The sequence below is a fragment of the Heloderma suspectum genome, chromosome 2 (assembly GCF_057233095.1).
Source record: "Heloderma suspectum isolate Gila_16-S chromosome 2, 16-S_ref, whole genome shotgun sequence".
Classification (NCBI taxonomy): domain Eukaryota; kingdom Metazoa; phylum Chordata; class Lepidosauria; order Squamata; family Helodermatidae; genus Heloderma; species Heloderma suspectum.
Genome location: NC_139459.1, coordinates 336,490,771 through 336,515,137, shown reverse-complemented (window position 1 = coordinate 336,515,137; position 24,367 = coordinate 336,490,771). Strand labels below are relative to the sequence as shown.

At 47.8% G+C, this 24,367-nt stretch overlaps 1 protein-coding gene across 2 annotated transcripts in view; it reads right to left on the bottom strand.

The window, feature by feature from the left end:
* LOC146355072 (monoacylglycerol lipase ABHD6-like) overlaps positions 1–24,034 on the bottom strand; it is a 33,467-nt gene extending 9,433 nt beyond the window's left edge. The window contains exons 1-5 of one of the 2 annotated variants that reach the window (XM_084840563.1): positions 23,925–24,034; positions 12,647–12,805; positions 8,864–9,005; positions 7,692–7,848; positions 1,760–1,873 (exon numbers count right to left, since the gene is read on the bottom strand). In XM_084840563.1, the coding sequence (XP_084696689.1) occupies positions 1,760–1,873; positions 7,692–7,848; positions 8,864–8,976 (384 nt within the window). In that variant the 5' untranslated portion in view covers positions 8,977–9,005; positions 12,647–12,805; positions 23,925–24,034. Of the gene's footprint in view, positions 1–1,759; positions 1,874–7,691; positions 7,849–8,863; positions 9,006–12,646; positions 12,806–22,752; positions 22,923–23,924 lie in introns of those variants that run through there. The other variant, XM_084840564.1, reaches the window with a different exon arrangement.
* Positions 24,035–24,367: the final 333 nt, after the last annotated feature.

Here is a 24,367-nt window from a genome sequence, read left to right as displayed (position 1 = left end):
TTTAATAAATAAATAACCCGAAAGAGGGGTAGGGAGAGGCAAAGGGTATGTCCAGATGGAAGGCTCCTAGTGTCCAATCAAATGACACTGTAACTATTCTGTCTTTTCCTCCTGTTGTAAGAAAAATGATGGAAGAACTGGGGGCGGGGGGAGGCAGGGGAAAAGGGAGGATTACAAATGGAAGGTGACAATATTTGGGCCCCCTGTACAATGAGGCAGGGTGATTGTACAATAAAAGCAAGGGCTTAGATCCAGGATCTGCCTTCCGGGAGAGGAAAGGCTTAGCGTGCAGAAGGTTCCTCCCTCCCTACACATGGCTCACCCCATCCACCAAGTCTCCTGACTCCCTGTGTGACATTTTGAGGGGGCTGGTGGGGCTACTGAAGGTAGGAGGCGACAGGGAAGTCCACTTCCACCAGCACAACTGATCCAACTTAAATCTGGATCCAACCTGTTGTCTGGAAGCACCCAAACCTGCAAATGGAAGTAGAAAATGTATCACGATAACATTGTCTACCCAATGCAGTTTGCTGTATCATCATCAGGAGCACGAAGATCTTATTCCAGTCTTTTGTTCCCTTTTGAAATAACATGCCCTGCATAAACTGCTACCAGAAGGGAGTGCAAGAAAATCTTCCTGTGCCTGAAGATGAAGCTGGGCTTACCATAATAAGAGTTTCACTTCTGAGCATCACTTTGAGTTTTGCCTGCCCGCTTCGTTTTGTTTTATCTGGGGCTTGTCTTTCTGCTGTTGCAGGATCAGTAGGAAGGCTTACCCTCTTTGAAGCAGAACTTGCACTAGGGTCAGGGAGACCTGGGTTCAAATCTCCACTCAGACATGAAGCCCCCTAGATGACCTTGGGCCAGTCCCGATCTTTCAACCTAGCCCACCTCACAGGGTTGTTGTGGGAACAGAACAGGAGGGGGAGGAATGTGTCCAGAGGAGGGTGGCAAAAATGTTGAGGGGCTTGGAGACCAAGTCATATGAGGAAAGGTGGAAGGAGCTGAGTATGTTTAGCTTGGAGAAGGGGCAATTAAGAGGCAATATGATGGGCATTTTTAAACATCTGAAGAGCTGCCACATGGATGATGGAGCAAATTTGTTTCCTGTTGCTCCAGAGGTAGGACCCAAACCAACAGGTTCAAATTATAAGAAAAAACAACTGGACTAAATCTTAGGAAGATGGTATAAGCTGTGTGACAGTGGAACAGACTGCCTCAAAAGGGAGTGAACGCTCCTTTGTTAAGGAGTTTTTTTAAGGAGAAGCCCAATAGCACTTATCAGGGGTGCTGTAATAATTTCCTGTATTGGCAGGGGTTGGACTAGATGACCTTTGCTGTACCTTCCATGATTCTATGTATGCTGCTGTGAGCTCCTCGAAGGAAAGGTGGGGTATAAAGGTAATAAATACATTTTAAAATATATATTTTTTCCTCCAGCAATAAAGGTGATATGACAGAGGCAACACTGCTCTCAGCATGTGTAGTCACATAATTTCATCCCAGGACATATCTAAATTAGAAAGCACGTGACAAAGCCACCTTGACTGAATCTTAATTAGGTCTGGATCGGGTCAATGCTTGGATAGGAGACCACCGGAGAACCCCACTTATGCCATCTTGCCTTCCATCACGGAAGGAGCTCCATCATCGAGTACAAATAAAAATAAAATCATCATCTCTGATCACCAGTGCTTCTGCCACTGTTCGTCAGCCTTCAAGGTGCAACACCATTGTGGCTGCTAAATAAAGGCCTTACCTGGTGTATCCGTTTAGCCTGAGCAGCTGCTGTATAACTTTCTCCCAGCAAGCGGGTGGTTTCTCCGTGGCCGGGCATGTCGAGGCAGACCACGTGGAGGTCCTCAGGGAAGAGCTGTGGAAAGATGGCACTGGGAATTAAACTGAGGAATCCAAACAATAATCAGTGGGCTTCTTCACTGTCAAAGGGTGGAGTGGCTAAGGGATTCTGTTGCTGGTCCTAGAGAAAACACCCCGGAATATGCAAGCGTAAAACAGGAGTATGTTTTATACATGTCAGGTGCCGGCAAGTGCACAAAACAGGCCTGCGTTTAGGACCAACTTTCCCTGTGTCTCCCTCCCGTTGTCGCTCTGCTTGAAGTGGTTCCTGCCAACAGCACGCTTGAGCCAACTGTTTGGACAATGCATAACAACATGGAGACGGGTATGTCAAAGGAGCCTACTAACTGATTTCAGCTTCTTTGTTTTATTTTAAAACTTCACTCTTTTACCCATCAAAAGCACCCAGGGCAGCTCAGTTCACCAAAGATGACATTAAGATTCTTGTATTTTCAGCAAGGGCCTGGAAGAAATGTCAGATGCTGAAGGTGTGTAGAGGCTGAAAAGGCAGTAATCTGGGGCGGGTTCTGATGCTTCTCCAACAGCCTCAGCTGAAGGGGCAACAAACTTTGCTGCTGTATTAGAATTTAGAGCCCTAGTTCTAAGGAAGACCTGTGGCCTGCTGCTGTTCTGGTTAGTGGCCAAATGAAGCTGCTCTTGGATGAGCCAGACTATTGGTCCATCACATCCGGCACTGTCTCTGGCAGCCTCCCCCAGTCAGGTGCCCATCAGACGTATAGGACTGCAAATCCTATTATTCCTAGCCAGTGTGAGCAGTGGTCTATGGTGACAGGCCAGCATCCCTCCAAGGTCTCAAGCAGAGGTCTTTCCCAGCCCTTCAACCAGAGATGCCCTTTTAGCTCCCACAGATACAAAAGATAAACATAGATAAGCATGCTAGTGAATATTCTCTGGAAAATGCTAACCAGAGAGAGAGAGAGAGAGAGAGAGAGAGAAGTATGTTTGTACCGGACAGTTCAGGAAAAGGACAATGATTTTTCCATGGTGAGAGGATGTTTATCACTTTTCCCATGCCTTAAATCAGGGTTGGGCAATATGGTGCCCTCCAGATGTTGTTGGACTAAAACTCTCATCATCCTTGACCATTGGCCATGCTGGCTGTGGTTTATGGGAATTGGACACCAACAACATCTAGCACAGGGGTGGGCAACTTCTGGCTCTCCAAGTGTTTTAGCCTATAACCCCCACCAGCTCTAGCTAGAATAGCCAATGGTGTGGGGTGATGGTAGTTGTGGTACTCCATGTGTTTTGCCTATAGGTTGCCCACACCCCTGATCTAGAGGGTCACAGCTTTGCCACCCCTGCCTTGAATGTCTGGCTGAGCAATATTTGCACACGTATCAAGGTGCCCATGTCAAAACTGATGTGTTTGGTACTTTGAAAGGCTCTAACAGGGCCAGCCCTACCATTAGGCAGAGTGAAACAGATGCCTCAGGCGGCAGTTGTTGGGGGGTGGCAGCCGTGTGCTGGAGGAGAGAACTGTGTGAAATGTAGCCTGCCCTGTGCCCCCTAAGTGAGCCTGCTGCCTTCATGTGTAGCGGAAGATGCTGTCCTATTGTCAGTGTTGGCGTAACATTCAGCTGCCAGTCCAGCAGGCTTTTGTACGTGGAATGGTTGGGGGCACCATCTTATCCTTTGCCTCAGGCAGCAAAATGTCTTGGGCCAATGCTAGGCTCTAACAATGTTGTTAGTTGCTGCCTCCTGAACAATGTTCTGGACCTCTGTCCATAGTTCCTCAGGCACTCTGTCTATCAGGTCTAATCCCTTAAATCTATTCCTCACCTCCACTGTGTATTCATAAGGGATATGATCTAGGTCATACCTGAATGGCTTAGTGGTTTTCCTTACGTTCTTCAATTTTAGCCGAAATTTGGCAATAAGAAGCTCATGATGTGAGCCACAGTCAGCTGCAGGTCTTGTTTTTACTGACTGTATAGAGCTTCTCCATCTTTGGCTGCAAAAGAAATTATCAATCTGATTTTGATATTGACCATCTGGTGATGTCCATGTGTAGAGTCGCCTCTTGTGCTGTTGGAAAAGAGTGTTTGCTATGATCAGCGTGTTCTCTTGGCTAAACTCTATTAGCCTTTGTCCTGCTTCATTTTGTACACCAAGGCCATGCTTGCCTGTTATCCCGGTGATTTCTTGACTTCCTACTTTAGCATTCCAATCCCCTATAATGAAGAGAACATCTTTTTTTGGTGTTAGTTTAGAAGGTGTTGTAGGTCTTCATAGAACTGATCAACCTCAGCTTCTTCGGCCTCAGTGGTTGGGGCATAGACTTGAATTACTGTGATGTTGAATGGTTTGCCTTGGATTCATACTGAGATCATTCTATCGTTTTTGAGATTTTACCCCAGTACTGCTTTTCCCACCCTTTTATTGACTATGAGTGCTACTCCATTTCTTCTAAGGGATTCTTGCCCACAGTAGTAGATATAATGATCACCTGAATTAAATTCACCCATGCTTGTCCATTTTAGTTCGCTGGTTCCCAAGATGTCGATGTTCAATCTTGCCATCTCATGTTTGACCACCTCCAGCTTACCTTGATTCATTGATCTTACATTCCAGGTTCCTAAACAATATTGTTCTTTACAGCATCAGACTTTCTTTTCACCACCAGACACATCCACAGCTGAGTGTCCTTTCGGCTATGGCCCAGCCGCTTCACTCTTTCTGGCGCTACTTGGAAATTCCCTCTGCTCTTCCCCAGTAGAATATTGGACACCTTCCGACCTGAGGGGCTTATCTTCCGGCGTCATATCTTTTAGCCTTGTGATACATTCCATGGCGTTTTCTTGGCAAGAATACTGGAGTGGGTTGCCATTTCCTTCTCCAGTGGACCACGTTTTGTCAGAACTCTCCACCATGACCTGTCCGTCTTGGGTGGCCCTGCACAGCATAGCTTATGGCTTCACTGAGTTACGCAACCCCCTTCACCACAACAAGGCAGTGATCCATGAAGGGGATCTGTATGACCTAAATCATATCCCTTATGAATATACAGTGGAGGTGAGGAATAGATTTAAGGGATTAGACCTGATAGACAGAGTGCCTGAGGAACTATAGACGGAGGTCTGTAACATTGTTCAGGAGGCAGCAACTCAATCCATCCCAAAGAAAAAGAAATGCAAGAAAACAAAGTGGCTGTCTGATGAGGCTTTACAAGTAGCTGTGGAAAGAAGGGAAGTGAAAAGCAAGGGGAAAAGGGGAAGATATACCCAACTGAATGCAGAGTTCCAGAGAATAGCAAGGAGAGACAAGAAGGCCTTCTTAAATGAACAATGCAAAGAAATCGAGGAAAACCAGAGAATGGGAAAGACTAGAGATCTTTTCAAGAAAATCGGAGATATCAAGGGAACGTTTTGTGCAAAGACGGGCATGATAAAGGACAAAGAAGGCAGGGACCTAACCGAAGCAGATGAGATTAAGAAGAGGTGGCAAGAATACACAGAAGAACTATACAGGAAAGATCTGAATGTCCCTGATAGCCATGATAGTGCGGTCACTGAACTTGAGCCGGACATCCTAGAGAGTGAAGTCAAGTGGGCCTTAGGAAGCATTACTAACAACAAAGCTAGCGGAGATAACAGTATTCCAGCTGAGCTATTTAAGATCCTAAAAGATGATGCTGTTAAAGTGCTGCACTCAATATGCCAACAAATTTGGAACACTCAGCAGTGGCCACAAGACTGGAAAAGGTCAGTTTACATTCCAGTTCCAAAGAAGGGCAATGCCAAAGAGTGTGCAAACTACTGTACAATTGCGCTCCTTTCACATGCCAGCAAGGTTATGCTCAAAATCCTACAAGCTAGGCTTCAGCAGTATGTGAACTGAGAACGACCAGAAGTACAAGCTGGGTTTCGAAGAGGCAGAGGAACTAGAGACCAAATCACCAACATTCGCTGCATCATGGAGAAAGCAAGAGAATTCCAGAAAAACGTCTATTTCTGCTTTACTGACTACACTAAAGCCTTTGAGTGTGTGGATCACAACAAACTGTGGCAAATTCTTAAAGAGATGGGAGTACCAGACCACCTTACCTGTATCCTGAGAAACCTGTACGAGGGTCAAGAAGCAACAACCGATTGGTTCAAAATTGGGAAAGGAGTACGACAAGGCTGTATGTTGTCACCCTGCTTATTTAATTTATATGCAGAGTAGATCATGAGAAATGCCGGGTTGGATGAGTCACAGGTTGGAATTAAGATTGCCAGGAGAATTATCAACAACCTCAGATACGCAGATGATACCACCCTAATGGCAGAAAGCGAAGAGGATCTCAAGAGCCTCTTGTTGAGGGTGAAAGTGGAGAGTGCAAAAGCTGGTTTGAAACTCAACATTAAAAAAACTAAAATCATGGCAACTGGCCCCATCACTTCCTGGCACATAGAAGGGGAAGAAATGGAAGCAGTGACAGGTTTTATTTTGGGGGGCTCCAAGATCACCGCAGACGGTGACTGTAGCCATGAAATTAAAAGACGCTCGCTCCTTGGGAGGAAAGCTATGGCAAACCTAGACAGCATAGTACGAAGCAGAGACATCACCTTGCCGACAAAGGTTCATATAATCAAAGGTATGGTTTTCCCAGTAGCAACGTATGGCTGTGAGAGCTGGACTGTAAGGAAGGCTGAGCACCGAAGAATCGATTCTTTTGAACTGTGGTGCTGGAGAAGACTCTTACGAGTCCCCTGGACTGCAAGGAGGTCAAATCAGTCCATCCTAAAGGAAATCAACCCTGACCGCTCATTGGAAGGACAGATACTGAAGCTGAAGCTGAAATATTTTGGCCACCTAATGCGAAGAGAAAACTCTCTGGAAAAGACCCTGATGCTGGGAAAGACTGAAGGCAAAAGGAGGGGATGGCAGAGGATGAGATGGCTAGATAGCATCACCGGTGCAATGAATATGAACTTGAGCACACTCCGGGAGAGAGCGCAGGACAGGAAGGCCTGGCGTGCTATGGTCCATGGGGTCATGAAGAGTCAGGATACGACTGAACGTCTGAACAACAAATTGATCTTCAGCACAAGAACGTATTGACCTGGTCTGCACAACACAACAGCCCACCCTTGCTTAATTGACCTGTGGGGGCTGTGGCATTGTGCCGGGCACCCGTGGCACCTGGCTTGCTATGGCTTGCTATGTCATGTCAACCAAGGTGGCAGGGGTTGTTTGAGGGTCAGATAACCTTCAAATAACCCATGGCAACTTTTAGGGTTACTTGAGGGTTGTCTAACCCTCAAGCAATCCCTGCCGCCTGGGTTTGCATGACACGATAAGCCATGGCAGGCTGGGCCCCGAAGGCTCTTCTCACTGTCCTTGCTTTATAGCAGCCCCCCCCCCCAACTTATGCTTGGTGCCCTCCAGGTATGTTTGCCAACCTCGAGCAGGCTAGCTTAGGGGGTGCAGGGCAGGTCGCATAGTGCACACAGCTCTGTCCTCCAACATTCGTCCCACTCCCCACCCCTGAGCACCTGCTCCCTGAGGCAGGGATGGGGAATGCTTCCAAATATCTGGGCTCCCATACTGTTTAAACAGGGTGGCCCTCCAGATGTCCTTGGATTGCAACTCCCATCAGCCATAGCCAGCCTAGCCAATAGTGAGGGATTATGGGAATTGCAGTCCAACAACATCTGCAGTCCAACAACACGTTCCCCACCCTCGGTAATGGCAGCTGGCCTTGTAGAAGGTAGACAGATGGGACACATTGCCCTGGGGATTTCTCCTGCACAAACAGTTTGAACTGAGTAGGACCTGCACAAGAGCACAGTAGATTTTCATCTCTCTCACCAAAAATGGAAACCTACTTTGATTGTATTTAACCAAATGTCTTTGTTGAGTGAGAACCCATGAAGCATCAAGATGGATGGCTGGGGCCCAGGCACTCCTCGGGAGAAGTAAGTGAATCTGTACCCCTCATTGTCAACGTGCTTCACTTTCACACCCCGTTTCTGACGCTTGAACCTAAAGGTATAGAGAAAAGCAAGATTAACAGGCCAGTGGTTTTGCACAGGAGGGAAGCATATGTTTCAGTGGCATTCTATCAAAGCAAGGTTGATTGTTTTCTTCTGTGGGGCTTCTGCAGGTGGAAAAGGGAAGGCAAGGGAGTGTAACTCTGAGCCTTTTCAGAACAAGGGTGATAATATCATCTCCCAGAGTGCAATTGTCATGGATGGACCCTCCTAGCTCTGGCAAGTGAATGGGGTGATAACTAGGCTTTCAAGTTGACTGAAGATCCTTTGCTAAACTCAGTGTCTTTTATGTGTTGAACCTATGCTACAAGAAATAAGCACCACTGGGTTTAATAGAACCAGGTAACTATGCATAGTGTGGTCTTCCATCTAGATCAGGGTTAGGCAACCTTTTCGGACCCATGGGCATACTTACCATTTTTGGAGGGGGCCCCTGAGGGTGCATTTGTCCCATGGTCATTTCAGCCCACGCACACTTATTTTCAGAATTCTCTCTTTTCTTGACTGCCCCTTCCAGGATTCTCTCTTAACCTCCCCTTCCAGAATTCCTAATTTTCTGGACCCTCCTTTCTGGGATTCCCACTTTTCTTGACCCCTCCTCCTCCTCCTCCTCCTCCTCCTTCCTGCTAGGGGATTCCCACTTTTTTTTACCCCTCTTCTTTCTCCTCTGCCCCCTCCTTTCTGCTCAGGGTTTTCTCATCCCATCATTCCTCCACACTCACCCCCATTGCCACTTCTGCCTCCCACCTCACCACAGCAGTGCAGAAGCAGGAAGTTTGCAGATCAGGAGATAAGAGCACCAGGGTACCTGCAGGCACCAGGCTGCTGACCGCTGGTCTAGATACTATCCACACCTAGACCTTCCAGTGCTGATCTCCCTTTGCTAGCTTTTAGAAATCTGGCTTCCTGGATTTTGAGCTTGCACCAGATACTGCTTCTTCGTTAAGACCCTACTAGTTGACCAAGTATGGAAGTCATCCCATATGGCTCACTAGATATACACTCACCACATCATGATCCTGAATATGAGTGAAGGCAACTTGTCATACTTTTTGATTAAGGGAGTTGATAAGATACCCACAGCGATGCGTAGGATTGTCTTGATCATGGTGAGATCCATGCCTGCTAATTAAGGTGGTTCTTTGGTATCTGCACAGGATAAAAGATCAGGCAATAATATAAAAGAACAAAGTTGAATAGTTGCGCAGTGTACGTGTGTGTATGTATATATACTTTTAAAAGTCTAATTAAATATGGATTAAAAACAGTAGCTAAAAGGGATTTTTCCCCAGGATCACTTAGTCATGGTAAGTGCAATCATGGTTAAATTCTGTCTTGGAGCTAGTGGGAATCTTGAGGGAATCTTGAACCTGAGCAATTCAGGTTGATTGACTTTGGAGCACCTTCAGTGGTCCTCAGCCATTCGATGGTGGCCAGGTGCAAAATAGGTGAGGGAATTTCAGAAGGCATCGCTTGGATGACCACCCTCACCGCCACTAGAGTTGTTATGTCAGTGGCAGTGTTGACTTTGCTGGGCAATGGTGGAAGACACACATACAACTCAAAAAATTTACAGCACACACCCTTTTAGTTCCCTGGCAACTCAGATCACCATCTAGCTTTGGATAAGCTGAAAGGATCAAACTAATAATGGAAACCACATGTTGAGTAACTTCAAAATTGTTGAGTAACTTCAAAATCTCTCTACAAAGGCCTATGGAAGCTTGCAGTGATAAAAGAAGCTGTTTAATCACCAAAAATACAAACAGAAAACACACAAAAATAAAATAACCCACGAGAGATAAAATTTACCAACCAAATTCTAAAATATAGAACACACAACCATCCAATTAAAGGCACAAGTCTCTGAAAAACCTGTTTTAATTATGTTTCCCTTTAAAGCAGAGGTGCACGACCTGTGACCCGGGATCCTCATACCCCCCCCCCAGGCCTTATCTGTGCCCCGCCTCAGGTTCCCTGAGCTCACCACTGCTGAATTCCACCCCACCAATATATCACTCTCCACTCCCTCCCTCAGAGATCCTAAGTCATATCACCCTTTCCCCGCCACTGCTAGCAACGAGGAAAGAACAATCTGTATCAAAATTGCTCAGGTGTGTGTGTCTGTCTGTGTTTCTGTGTGTGTGCATGCATGGCCTTTGACTCCCATGCCTGTATCACATGTGGCCCTCGGGGGTGAAAAGGTTGTGCACCCCTGGATTAAAGCCTGCAGGGGAGCACACTGGAGGTCGTCTTTAAGGTGGGAGTTACACAACTGTGGAATCACAGCAGAGAAGGTCTTGCTGCTTCCTCTACAGAATGCATCTCTTGAACTTGGAGAACCCTAAGCTAGACCTGTTCCAAAGATCTTCAAGGACTGGAGGGCTCATACCAGGGGAGCCACTCCCTGAGATATGCCAGGCCCAGGCCATATTGGGCTTTGCAGGTATGTACAACGGCCTTCCCAGAAGCCAACTGGCAGCTAGTATAGCTGGTACAGAAGCAGCTGAATGTATTGCTGACTTCCAGTCACTATCAAAAGGCTGTGGCATTCCATGGCAACAGGAAGTTCTGAACACATTTCAAGGGCAAGCCCAGGTAGACTCCATTACAGGTATTGATCCCCCGTGCCAAAAAGTCATAGATCAACCTCCCCCAACCTGATGCCCCCTGGAAGAGCTGGGCTACAAGACCCACTATGCCCAGCCAACCTGGCCCCATTGGCCATGGTGGCTGAGGATGATGGGATATGTTGCCCAACACCTCCGGAGGTTGGGGAAGGCTGACATAGTTCATGGCTGCCACAGTCGCCATATAAGGTGTAGCTGATGAGTAGCACCCAACCACAGCTGCCCCTTGAGGTTCCAGGAGCTGTGCTGGGTACAGAGTTATATCTAAATGGTAAACCTGTTCTGATGGGGACATCGCCCTCCAGATCACTGGCTCCCCCAATCACCAGCAGCTCTGTCGTAGGGTGGCCAGATGTCCTACTTTACAGAGGACAGTCCTCTGTTTGAAGAGCTGTCAGAGGACAGTTTTCTGTTTGAACAGGTCCTCTGTTTGAAGGACTGCTGAAGTACTATCCTCTATTCGAAGGGGTCCTCTGTTTGAGAGGCAGTCCAGTCCAAATTCGGTTTAAAGAATTATAAGAAGGGAGAGCAGTGAGGGGCCTTGAAGTTGCCCATCAACTGTGAGGACCTGGACAGGGGACAGAGCAGGTACACAGGTCGCTTGTCTTCTTCCCCACTATGGTGAGATGTATTGTATTTCGATTTAAATTACCGACATTATTTCTAAATTTGAATCTATACATATAAACTAGCAAATTAAAATATTATGGAAAACTGTGTCCTCTTTTTTGGTGATGCATTTTTTTTTTTGGCAATGTGTGAATATCCGACCGCTCTGCTTGTCGGGGTTCAGCATGTTCTAATCCACTGAAACGCAGCCCCCCCACCCCACCCCAAATGCTTGTTTAGGTTAAGATGACTGCTCCTGGATGTGTTGACCAATTAGAATGAAGTTCTGTGTCATCAGCTTGTTGCTGACATCACACTCCAAACCTCTGGAGGATCTCACCAGACCTTAAAAATATACTAAAAGATGCAAGAGTACTCTGTGTGAAACAGTTCCGGACAACTCCCAAGTCAAGGGAAAGAATTCTCGAATTCTCCAGCACCACCTTTTGCAGGCATCCTGTCAGAACTTATCTGAAGACTGCTACTGATCTGGCAGTTTATCCATCTAGTAACATCAGTACTCCCTGAATATGCTTTCCTCTTACCTGTTCCTTATCTGTCTGTATAGCCACTTGTGCTTGGCGATATAACCATTGGTTCCAGTTTAGGCAAGAATAATTTCCTGTGATATCCTGCACAACTGTTTTACTAACTCTCTAAACAAACTAAATCTACTACCTTTCTCTTGTCTATAAAATGTATCATCATTGTCACTGTCTTTTGTTTTTTAAAGGATATCAAATTAGTTTATTATGATGTGTCATTAATGAATCATTCCTTAAGAAGACCTTTTATTTGCAAAGAAGGTTTGCAAAACTATAGATCAGTTTGGTTAATGTCATTAGATACCATGCATATAAGAGCCAAAGAAGGTGGGCTTTCCAGCAGCCTGTTCAACACCATTGATGAATGTCTTCATCTTGTCCCTTTCCTTGCTGCAGCTTGGGGCCATGATGACTGGAGATGATGGGAGTTGTAGTCCAACACATCGGGAAGGCACCAGGTTAGGGAAAGTTGGTTCTCCTCAAGCCTCACTATGGCCCCAGGTTCTGTTATCCCATAAGAAACTGCTTTCCCCCACAATTGTTCACTGTGGGGGAAAGCAAACTGCTTTCCTGCACTGTGGAGTAAAGCAGTTTTATCCCAGAGATCCTGTACTAATATAAAGCTAAACAACAGCTCCCTTTGTAAGATGAAGAACAGCAGCAGTTAACTTGCAAATATAACAAACAATATCATTTATATACTACTCTGAACTCGACAAAATGCCAAAGGCAAAGAGTGCAGATACAAAGGCACTGTGCAGATACAAACACTGTGCTTAATACAGTAGATTTACGTTGTCTCAACATGTTGTTCAGCCTGCCACTCTCCATTCGCATAGTGGAGTTACTTGCAGTGCAATCCTATGCATGTCTACTGAGAAATAAGTCCCATTTGGTGCAATCGAAATTATTCCCGGGGAAGTTTGTATAGGATTGCAGCTGAAAAGGCCTGTGCACAAACTTTCAGCCTATCTGGAAATTCTCTGTGGCTTCTGTTGAGTCTTACCTGGGATAAGAAGTTTTGAAGCGGTCCCCACCTTGCTTTTCCCTGCTGCTGCAGTTGTTGGTATCTGCATCTTGAAGCTGGGTGGAGGAGTCACTTAAAAACCTTCAGTCCTGTGGAGGTGTTGAGACAACCAATTCTTCCTCCCACGTCTGGAAGTTTCTGGACACGGAAGAAGCATTGTGGAGCCTGGTTAATACTAATTTGCCTCCCACTGCCACCTTAAAACCACCAGAGGTTCTGTGATGAAATGTTAAGGGCCCATAGCTACTGCATCCATGAAACCTTTAGGCTTCTCTGTGTGTGTCTGGGCAGCTTCCAGCTGTAATTAGATGCCTAACCTCATTTCATGGGGATGACCAAAGGTGGCTGCATCTTGTAGGCATAGCGCACTCCTGCAAATGAATTTGGTGCCTCTCTCCATTCCCAACAAGCAAATCCTAATGGAAGAACTAATGGTACAGTCTTGAGGACTACCCCTCCCCTAGACCAGAGACCACTGTTTCTCTTAGAAGAATTAACCAGCCCATCCAGTTTTCCAGAATGGCCCAAAGGGTCCCGGGGCACTCTCCGAAGTACCTGCCCCAGGTGCTTTGTGTGAGATGTGCCATAAAGAGCAGAGACAGTAGGTTGGAATCAGTGGGCAGCTCTCACAGCACTAGCGCGAATGATGTTGTGCTAGTGTGAGTCAATGCTAGTGCATCATCATTAGCGCTTGCTTGGCAAAGGGAAAAAGCAGTGATATACCACCAAATTTTGGTGGTGCAGTTTACCAGTGTACACGTGGTTTTCCAAGGGTTAGTGATGCGTATTCTTGCAGCTGTTAGCAAACTAAACAATAACTGTAAGTCCTGTAGTTCTACTTCCTCTTTTAGGTAACCAAGAGCCAAACTACATATTATACTAATTGCGTAGTGCGTAGATGGGGCTTTTAAAACTCTAACGTAAGCGTGTGCGGCTCCAATACAGATCGGGACCAACGTGCCATTGGAGGAGAGCTTCATCTTGGCTTGGCTTTGATTGACAGATGCACGTACCAGGGAATTAAAAGCTGGTTCAACCGTCAGTCTTGCTCTTCTGTTATTCGGGTTTGCGGCCCACCTTTCAGTTGTGTGTGTGTGTTTTAAAGAGATACAGCACTGAATCTGTTTGTGCGGTCATTCAGTAAAAGGTAGGCAACCTTTTTGGATGGTGGGCGCATTTAGCAACTTGAGAAACTCCTGGGCACCACCACAAAATGGCTGACATTGGAGGCATGGCAAAGGACAAGCCTCCCCTTCCCCCCAAGTGGGAGGGTTTAGGGCACCTCGGTGAGCACTAAGAACAGCATCCGGGGTGCATTGGTGCCCACGGGCGCCATGTTGCCTACCCCTGCAATAATCCATCACTGTATTATTGGCCATGCCAGCTGAGGTTGATGGAAGTTGGAGTAGAACAACATCTAGAGGGCCACAGGTGACCAAACCTGAATTAAAAGTAACACTTCCCCCCCCCCCGCCCTCCTCCTTCTAAAAAGTACAAAACTGGTCTAGGGATTGGGAAGGGAATTGCTTGCACTGGCCAATTTGTGTTGTTCGCTGTTGGCTTCTGCTGCGAAGTTTCAGAATCTGCCCCACCCCCAACAAGCTGAATCCAGGAGAGGAATTGTATGTCTGGACTGAATGCTGTGACGCTGCTTCCAAATCAGCCCACTGCTCTCAAAAATATCTTCCTTCCAAATCGCAAGATCCCTTCCCTCACCAACAAAATAGTAGTTACTCTATTTGACTTCTTTCCCACTCTATCCCATGGGCTCAGAGCAACTTGCATCAGTCCCCCCCAAAAAAACCTTGATAGTTTATTTATTATAAATACTTATATCCTGCCTTTCCATGAATGATACCCAAGGAGACTAACAATAATATACAGTTCTGTTCACAGTGGGCTGACAATATAAGTCTTAGATCCTAAGGAAATCAAATGGTTTGGAAATAAAGAGGCCCAATAAAATACAAATGACATTGTGAACATATAATCTTTTTTTTCCAACCAACCAACCAACCAACCCTCCCATATGACAACATGAATAACGAGTCCCCGAAGTCACCTAAATTGATTGGAAACTAACTAAATAACAAAACATCTTTCTAAAAAGGAGGTTTATCAACCTCCTAAAAAAGCAGGAAGGGAGCTGGCTAGCTAGTCCTAAGCTTGGAGCTCCGTATTTATTTTATTTCTTCATTACATTTCCATACCGCCCAATAGCCGAAGTGCTCTGGGAAGTTCACAACAATTAAAACCATAAAATGCAACACAAAATACAATATAAATGTTTAAAAGTTTAAAACTACAGTATAAAATAAAAACCAAAATAAAACCTAGCAGCAGTGCAAAGTCTTAAACTAAAGTCACAGATTTAAAACATCAGAAACGGAAAGGATAAAATGCCTGGGAAAATAAGGTTTTCACCTGGTGCCAGAAAATGCACAACATAGGCACCAAGCTTATGCTTCCTCTTTGGGAAGGTCATTCCACAGCTGGAGTGCCACAACAGAAAAGGCCCTCTTCCTGGTAGCCACCCACCTTACTTCTTTTGGCAGGGACTCCTGGAGAAGAACTGCTGAAAATGATCTTAGGGGCCTGGCAGGTATATATGGGAGGAGACAATCCTTCAGGTATTCTGACCCCAAGGCATTTAGGGCTTTGAATGTTAATACCAGCACTTTGAATTGGGCCTGAGAATGGACTGGCAGCCAGTGCAGATGGAAAAATACTAGCATAATATGATGAAGTTGACCAGTCCTGGTTAACAATCTTGCTGCCCGATTTTGGACCAGTAATCCAGCTGAGAGGTTACTAGAGCATAGATAATTGTAGCTAGGCTATCTCTGTCCAGATAAGGTGGTAGCTGGTGTATCAGCCTAAGCTAATGAAAGGTGCTCCATGCTACCGAGTCCACCTGTGTCTTTAGTGACAATGCTGGATCCAAGAGCACCCCCAAACTACGAATCTGATCCTTTAGGGGGAACGCAACCCCCTCCACAACAAGTTGAACATCACTTAGCCAGGCAGATGAACCATCCACTAACAGTACCTCCATCTTGTCTAGACTGAGCCTTAGTTTATTGGCCCTTATCCAGTTCATAACCACATTCCGGCACTGGTTTAGAATGCCCAGTGCCTCACCTGGCTCTGATGAAAAGGAGAGAGAGAGAGCTTGGTGTCATCCGTATATTGACAACACCTCAGTCCACACCTCTGAATAATGTCCCCCAGCAGTTTCATGTAGATGTGGAACAGCATGGAGGATAGAATAGGGCCCTGTGGAACCCCACAGCATTGTTGCCAAGGCACAGAGCAATAATCCCCCAGCACCACCTTCTGGAATCAGCCATCCAATAGGCTGTGCTGTACCGCCAACTCCCACCCCAGACACCTTATCCAGAGGGGTACCGTGGTTGATATTGAAAGCAGCTGAGAGGTCCAAGAGAATCAACAGGGTTGCACTTCCCCTGTCCCTGCAAAGTTATCCCACAGGGCGACCAAGGTGGTTTCTCTTCCAAAACTAGGCCTGAATCCTGATTGAAATCAATGTAGATAATCAGTTTCATTCAAGAATGCCTGGAGTTGACCAGCAACCACCTGCTCAAACAACTTGCCCAGGAAAGATAGGTTGGCTATTGGCCTATAGTTGCTAACATCATCCAGGTAGGGATGTCAGAGAATTCCGTCACAGATCTTGGTGAGGCCGAATGCCAGTGCATTCGGCCCCCCGAACTCCGTGGCGGAACGGCCTGCCCCCCGCCCCCCCCACGGATCCCCCCCCAGGACAAGACTTACCTGGGGCGGATGTTCCGGGCAGCGGCGGCTCCAGCGGTGGCAGCTGCGGCGGCTGGTCTTCCGACTGGCCGCCGCCATTTGCAGTCTTGTCAGGGTTTTTTTTTTTTTTTTTTACAAGATGTGATAGGCTACGTAAAGATTTACGTAGCCTATCATGGCTGGGTAAAAAGAACAACAACAACCGCATACGCAAATGGCGGCGGCTACGGATACGTAAATATTTACGTAGGCTAAAACGGTGAATCAAAAAGGGATGCAAATAGCGCCCGCTATGCTATTTGCATTCCCCTTTATTTTCGCCGTCATAGTCTATGTAAATATTTATGTAGACTAAGACGGCCAAAAATAAGGAATGCAAATGGCAGCGGCTGTAGCCGCTGCCATTTGCGTATGTGGGTTTTTTTGGTTTTTTTTTTTTTACCCAAAGCCCTCTGCGGCCGGAAATCCGGCTGTGGATGGCTCTGGCCTGGACCTGGCCGGCTGCTCCGTGGAGCTGCCGCGGAGCACAGCCAGCCGTGGAGGATTCCGGGGTGGAGGAACGGATCGCCTCCCCCCCGGTCGAGGATTCCAGGGGGAGGGATGGAACGCCTCCCCCCCCCCATCAACATAATTCGCGGAAAGGTAAGTGACTTTCATACATCCCTACATCCAGGGCCAGATTAGGCTTTTTCAGGAGTGGCCTAATTACCACCTCTTTTTAAAAAGCTGGTACCACCCCTTCTCTCAAAGAGGAATTTACAACCTTCTGGACCCAGCTGGGCACCCCCTTCCTATTAGATGCAATAAGCCATGAAGGGCAAGGGTCAAGCACACAGGGGGTCAACCGGACTTGTCCAGGCGCCTTGTCCACATCCTCGGGCCTCAACAACTGAAACTCATCCAATAAAACGACCAGATGGTGCTCTGCATTAATTGTGACTTTATCTTCAAAATGTTGCACAAACTTGTTGTTGTTGTTGTTGTTCAGTCGTTCAGTCGTGTCCGACTCTTCGTGACCCCATGGACCATAGCACGCCAGGCCTTCCTGTCCTGCACTCTCTCCCGGAGTGTGCTCAAGTTCATATTCATTGCATCGGTGATGCTATCTAGCCATCTCATCCTCTGCCGTCCCCTTCTCCTTTTGCCTTCAGTCTTTCCCAGCATCAGGGTCTTTTCCAGAGAGTTTTCTCTTCACATTAGGTGGCCAAAATATTTGAGCTTCAGCTTCAGTATCTGTCCTTCTAATGAGCAGTCAGGGTTGATTTCCTTTAGGATGGACTGATTTGACCTCCTTGCAGTCAGGGGACTCGTAAGAGTCTTCTCCAGCACCACAGTTCGAAAGCATCAATTCTTCGGCGCTCAGCCTTCCTTATAAGCCAGCTCTCACAGCCATACATTACTACTGGGAAAACCATAGCTTTGATTAGATGGACCTTTGTCGGCAAGGTGATGTCTCTGCTTCTTACTATGCTGTCTAGGTTGGCCATAGCTTTCATCCCAAGGAGCAAGCGTCTTTTAATTTCATGGCTACAGTTACTGTCTGCGGTGATCTTGGAGCCCAAGAAAGTAAAATCTGTCACTGTTTCCATTTCTTCCCCTTCTATATGCCAGGAGGTGATGGGGCCAGATGCCATGATCTTAGTTTTTTTAATGTTGAGTTTCAAACCAGCTTTTGCACTCTCCTCTTTCACCCTCAACAAGAGGCTCTTGAGATCCTCTTCACTTTCTGCCATTAGGGTGGTATCGTCTGCATATCAGAGGTTGTTGATAATTCTCCCAGCAATCTTAATTCCGACCTCTGATTCATCCAACCTGGCATTTCTCATGATGTACTCTGCATATAAGTTAAATAAGCAGGGTGTCAATATGCAGCCTTGTCATACTCCTTTCTCAATTTTGAACCAATCGGTTGTTCCATGTCTGGTTCTTACTGTTGCTTCTTGACCCTCGTACAGGTTTCTCAGGAGACGGGTAAGGTGGTCTGGTACTCCCATCACTTTAAGAATTTGCCACAGTTTGTTGTGATCCACACAATCAAAGGCTTTAGTGTAGTCAATGAAGCAGAAATAGACGTTTTTCTGGAATTCTCTTGCTTTCGCCATGATGCAGCGAATGTTGGCGATTTGATCTCTAGTTCCTCTGCCTCTTCGAAACCCAGCTTGTACTTCCGGTAGTTCTCGGTTCGCATACTGCTGAAGCCTAGCTTGGAGGATTTTGAGCATAACCTTGTTGGCATGTGAAATGAGCGCAATTGTGCGGTAGTTTGAACACTCTTTGGCGTTGCCCTTCTTTGGAATTGGAATGTAAACTGACCTTTTCCAGTCTTGCGGCCATTGTTGAGTGTTCCAAATTTGTTGGCATATTGAATGCAGCACTTTAACAGCATCATCTTTTAGGATTTTAAATAGCTCAGCTGGAATAATGTCATCTCCACTAGCTTTGTTGTTACTAATGCTTCCTAAGGCCCACTTGACTTCACTTTCTAGGATGTCCGGCTCAAGTTCAGTGACCGCACTATCATGGCTATCAGGGACATTCAGATCTTTCCTGTATAGTTCCTCTCTGTATTTTTTCCACCTCTTCTTAATCTCGTCTGCTTCTGTTAGGTCCCTGCCTTCTTTGTCCTTTATCATGCCAGTCTTTGCACAAAACGTTCCCTTGAGATCTCCAATTTTCTTGAAGAGATCTCAAGGGTCTTTCCCATTCTGTTGTTTTCCTCGATTTCTTTGCATTGTTCATTTAAGAAGGCCTTCTTGTCTCTCCTTGCTATTCTCTGGAACTCTGCATTCAGTTGGATATATCTTCCCCTTTCTCCCTTGCTTTTCGCTTCCCTTCTTCCTCAGCTACTTGTAAAGCCTCATCAGACAGCCACTTTGCTTTCTTGCATTTCTTTTTCTTTGGGATGGATTTCGTTGCTGCCTCCTGAACAGTGTTACGGACCTCCGTCCATAGTTCCTCAGGCACTCTGTCTATCCGGTCTAATCCCTGAAATCTATTCCTCACCTCCACCGTGTATTCATAAGGGATATGATTTACGTCATACCTGAATGGTTTAGTGGTTTTCCCTACGTTCTTCAATTTAAGCCGAAATTTTGCAAGAAGCAGCTCATGATCTGAGCCACAGTCAGCTCCAGGTCTTGTTTTTACTGACTGTATAGAGCTTCTCCATCTTTGGCTGCAAAGGACATAATCAATCTGATTTCGATATTGACCATCTGGTGATGTCCATGTGTAGAGTCGTCTCTTGTGCTGTTGGAAAAGAGTGTTTGCTATGATCAGCGTGTTCTCTTGGCTAAACTCTATTAGCCTTTGTCCTGCTTCATTTTGTACACCAAGGCCATGCTTGCCTGTTATCCCGGTGATTTCTTGACTTCCTACTTTAGCATTCCAATCCCCTATGATGAAGAGGACATCTTTTTTTGGTGTTAGTTCTAGAAGGTGTTGTAGGTCTTCATAGAACCGATCAACCTCAGCTTCTTCGGCATCAGTGGTTGGGGCATAGACTTGAATTACTGTGATGTTGAATGGTTTGCCTTGGATTCGTACTGAGATCATTCTATCGTTTTTAAGATTGTACCCCAATACTGCTTTTCCCACCCTTTTGTTGACTATGAGTGCTACTCCATTTCTTCTAAGGGATTCTTGCCCACAATAGTAGATATGATGGTCACCTGAATTAAATTCGCCCATGCCTGTCCATTTTAGTTCGCTGATTCCCAAGATGTCGATGTTCAATCTTGCCATCTCATGTTTGACCACCTCCAGCTTACCTTGAGTCATTGATCTTACATTCCAGGTTCCTAAACAATATTGTTCTTTACAGCATCGGATTTTCTTTTCACCACCAGACACATCCACAGCTGAGTGTCCTTTCGGCTTTGGGTGGCCCTGCACGGCATAGCTTATGCACAAACTTGTAACAGTGTGCTATTGAGGTTTCCACCATCTCTCTCTGTGGCCCATATTGTAGCAGGCCATGAACCACTCAGAAAAGCTCTGGTAGATGACACTGAGAAGATGTAATGGTGGTGGAAAATAACTCCCTTTTTGCCATCGTGGTCAATGGTATCAAAAGCCACTGAGAGGTCGAGGAGAACAAGGAAGGAGCATTTGCCCCTATCCAGAGCCCACCTCAGATCATCCACCAAGGCGACCAAGGCCGTTTTTGTCCCATGCCCAGGCCTGAAGCCCGACTGAAATGGGTCTAGATAATCAGTTTCTTCCAAGTGTGCCTTCAACTGCATCACCACCACCCGCTCAATCACCTTGCCCCAAAATGGCAGATTTGAGACTGGGCGAAAGTTGTTCAGAACTTGAGGATCCAAGGAGGGCTTCTTTAAGAGCGGTCTTATCACTGCCTCCTTGAGGGCTGATGGCATCACTCCCTCCTCAAGGGAGGCATTCATCACCACCCTGATCCCCTCACCCAGTCTCTCTCTGCAGCCCATAATGAGCCAAGATGGGCAAGGATCAAGTAAGCAGGTGGTCGGCCTTACAGATGAAAGCACCTTGTCCACTTCACTAGGAGGAAGAAGCTGGAACCGATCCCACAAAACCGGTTTGCCACAGGCCGCCTCTTGCTCACTAACTGTATCCACAGCGTGCAGAGTAACACACCTAATCTGATCAATTTTATCTGCAAAGTGCCTTGCCAAGGCCTCACAGGAGGCCTTAGAATGCTCCAGTGGTTCCGGAGCCACAAGACTGACCAGGCTCTGGACCACTTGGAACAGCCTCCTGGGACAGCACTCTGTAGACGGGATAGAGGCAGCATAATATTCCTTTTTTGCTGCTTTCACTGCCACGTGATAGGCTGAAGATACAGCTCTAGCCTGTATCTGATGGTCTTTGGAGCGAGACTTCCGCCACCGGCGCTCCAGCCGTCTCACCTCCTGTTTCAGAGCTCGTAACCGCAGATTGAACCATGGTGCAGTCTGAGCCCTGTTCAGGGGGAGAGGGTGTTTCGGATCCACCTGATCTAATGCCCCAGTGATTGCAGCATTCCACCCACCCACCAGGGTCTCGACCGAGTGGCCGTTGGCATGCCCCAGAAAATCCCCAAGTGCGTTCAGGAATCTATTTGGATCCATAAGACGCCTTGGGCAGACCATTTTAATGGGTCCTCCACCCCTGCGGAGGGGTTGTGGAACCGAGAAGTCCAACGTCACCAGATAGTGATCTGACCATGACAAGGGGGTGGTGGATATACCCCCGACTTCCAGATCACTCCCCACTTCTCCAGAAACAAACACAAGGTTAGTGCATGACCAGCTACATGGATGGGCCCAGTTGGAATATGGTGCAGCTCCCACGAGGCCATGGTCTCCATGAAGTCCCGAGGTGCTCCTGTGAGGATGGCCTCCGAATGTATGTTGAAGTCCCCCAACACCAGTAAGTTAGGGGACTGCACACGCACATCAGAGACCACCTCAAGCACCTCGGCCAGGGAGTCAGTCGTGCAGTGGGGTGGACGGTACATGAGCAGAATCCCCAGACTGTCCTTCGGGCCCAACCTCCAGTACATGCACTCAGCAACCTTGGTCTCCCGGAGAGGGGGTCTGGTGAAGACCAAGGACTCTCGATAGATAACAGCCACTCCCCCTCCCCGATCCCCAGCCCTCGGCTGCTGTGCATACGAAAATCCGGCTGGACACATGGCTGCAAGGGTTGGAGCAGCAGCCTCAGCCAGCCAGGTCTCCGTAATACATGCCAGGTCTGCACCCTCATCCCAGATCATGTCATGAATGAGGGAGGTTTTCTGGGTAACAGACCTGGCATTGCAGAGCAGCAAACGAAGGCCAGAAGATGGGGTCACGCCTCCCCCAGCATCCTTTGGCTGTGGACAGGCCCGTAACAGGGGACAGATACTACATATTTCTCCCTTGTTCCCCTTATCTGGCATGGCCTGCCCCTAGCGCTCCGCCTCGGTATGTTCTGGCCCCCAACACTCCCCCCACTGCCTCCGTCAGGTGGACACATGCCCCCTTGCTCCCACCTATCAGGCAGGCTACCCACCCCTAAAAACACAACAAAATCCCCCAGAAAAAAAACAAAACAAAAAACAAACCAACAAAACAATTAAAAATCCCCTTAAAAATAATGCCAGGCGGGAGTTCACAGGGAAGGCCTGGTGGCGGCAGTGGCGGCAGCGGCAGCAGCAGCAGCAGCAGGCCCAGCGGCAGCAGGCACGCCTCTTCCCCGGTGGTGGTGGCTTCTCCTGCAGGCCCTGGCTCTCCTAGGCCACCTCAGCCAGCCAGCTTATGTAGCCCCTCCAGGAAGGGGCAGGTGGAACAGCACAGCTAGCTCGGTACCTGGGGGCCTGGTCCTGCAGGGATTGGCGGTCTGCCAGGCAGAAGTCTACAGGGAAGGCCTGGTGTGGTGGTGGTGGTGGTGGCGGCGGCGGCGGCGGCGGCAGCAGCAGGCCCAGCAGCAGCAGGCACGCCTTTTCCCCGGTGGTGGTGGCTTCTCCTGCACCGAGCTCAGAGCCAGGGAGCAGGGAGTGCTCCGAGGGGCAGGGGCAGGGAGTGCTCCGAGCTCAGAGCCAGGGAACCGCACTCCCTGCCCCTCCCCACCTGCACGGACAGAATTGCAGCAGCTGCCTCTCCATGCTCATAAAATTGCTACAGGGGGTGGGGAGTTCCTGGGGTCGGGGAGAGGAGGAGACTGTGGAAGCCCCTTTGAGTTTCTTCCCAAGGGGTCTCCAGGCCCGTTCCCACCCCCTCTCTGAAGTCCCAGCTAGACATGTGAAATTGCGTGTCTAGCCAAGAATGCAGGGCGGGCGGAGCGTGGAGGAGGGGATCTGAGTCCAGAGGCTGACGTCCATCTCAATAGGATTGCGCCCTAAATCGTGGATGAGGGAGATTTTGCTTTTGACCAGCCTGCCGTTCAGCAGCATCAGGCCCAAGGGCAAGCTGGTAAGGCAGCCAGGAACCACCTGCTTGGGGGAAGAAGCAGAAGAGAGGATAGCTGTGAGTGTAAGGTGTAAGGTGCCTGGCCCCTCTTCTCCTCAGCTGGCTATTAATCCCCCAGTGCCATGCCTCTCCCCACTCATGCCCACGCTAATAGGGGCACCCCCTCCCCCCTCCCGAGATTATCCAATGAATTTCCCAGGCCCGTGTTTCAATTACCGTATAAAACCGAGAGCCCTCAGTGCAACACCTAACAAGGACCAAGCGCTAGAGGACCTGAATGTCCGCTGTGGCTCCTCTGTTCTCCCCGCTGCTGCTGCTAGTCGCCAGGGTGTATTGAGCTGAATGGCTGTGGAGGCCCAGCTCTGCTGGTATCTGTATGTTTCCTGAAGCAGGCAGGCAAGGCTCAGGAGGCAGAAGCTGGAGAATCCCTGTACGCCAGCAGTAGGGATGGCGGAGAATTTCTCCCCGAAACTTCGGGGGGCCGAGCGCCAACGTGTTCGGCCCCCCGAACAAGTTTCAGGGAGAAATTCTCCACCCCCCCGCCCCCGCGCCCCCCCTGGGACGGGACTTACCTTTGCCGAATGTCCCTCCCGGCGGCGGGTCCGGCCGGCGGTTCGGCGGGTGTTTGTCCGGGGCGGGAGTGGCAGCCGGTCTTTTGACCGGCTGCCGCCCCCGCCATTCCAATAAAAGAAAAAAAACACGCCCCCGTCATAGGCTACGTGACGATTAACGTAGCCTATCACGGCTAGATCTGCAAAGTCAGCCGTGATAGGCTACGTAAATCGTCACGTAGCCTATCACGGGTGATTTTAAAAAAACAAAACAAAAGCGCGTACGGATAATGGCGGCCCCCATAGGGAGCCGCCATTCCCGTTCCTTATTTGGTTGCTGTAGTCTATGTAAAGATTTACGTAGACTATGGCGAAAATAAGGGCAACGCTATTTGCGTTGCCCTTATTTTCGCCGTAGTCTACGTAAAGATTTACGTAGACTACAGCGACCAAATAAGGAACGT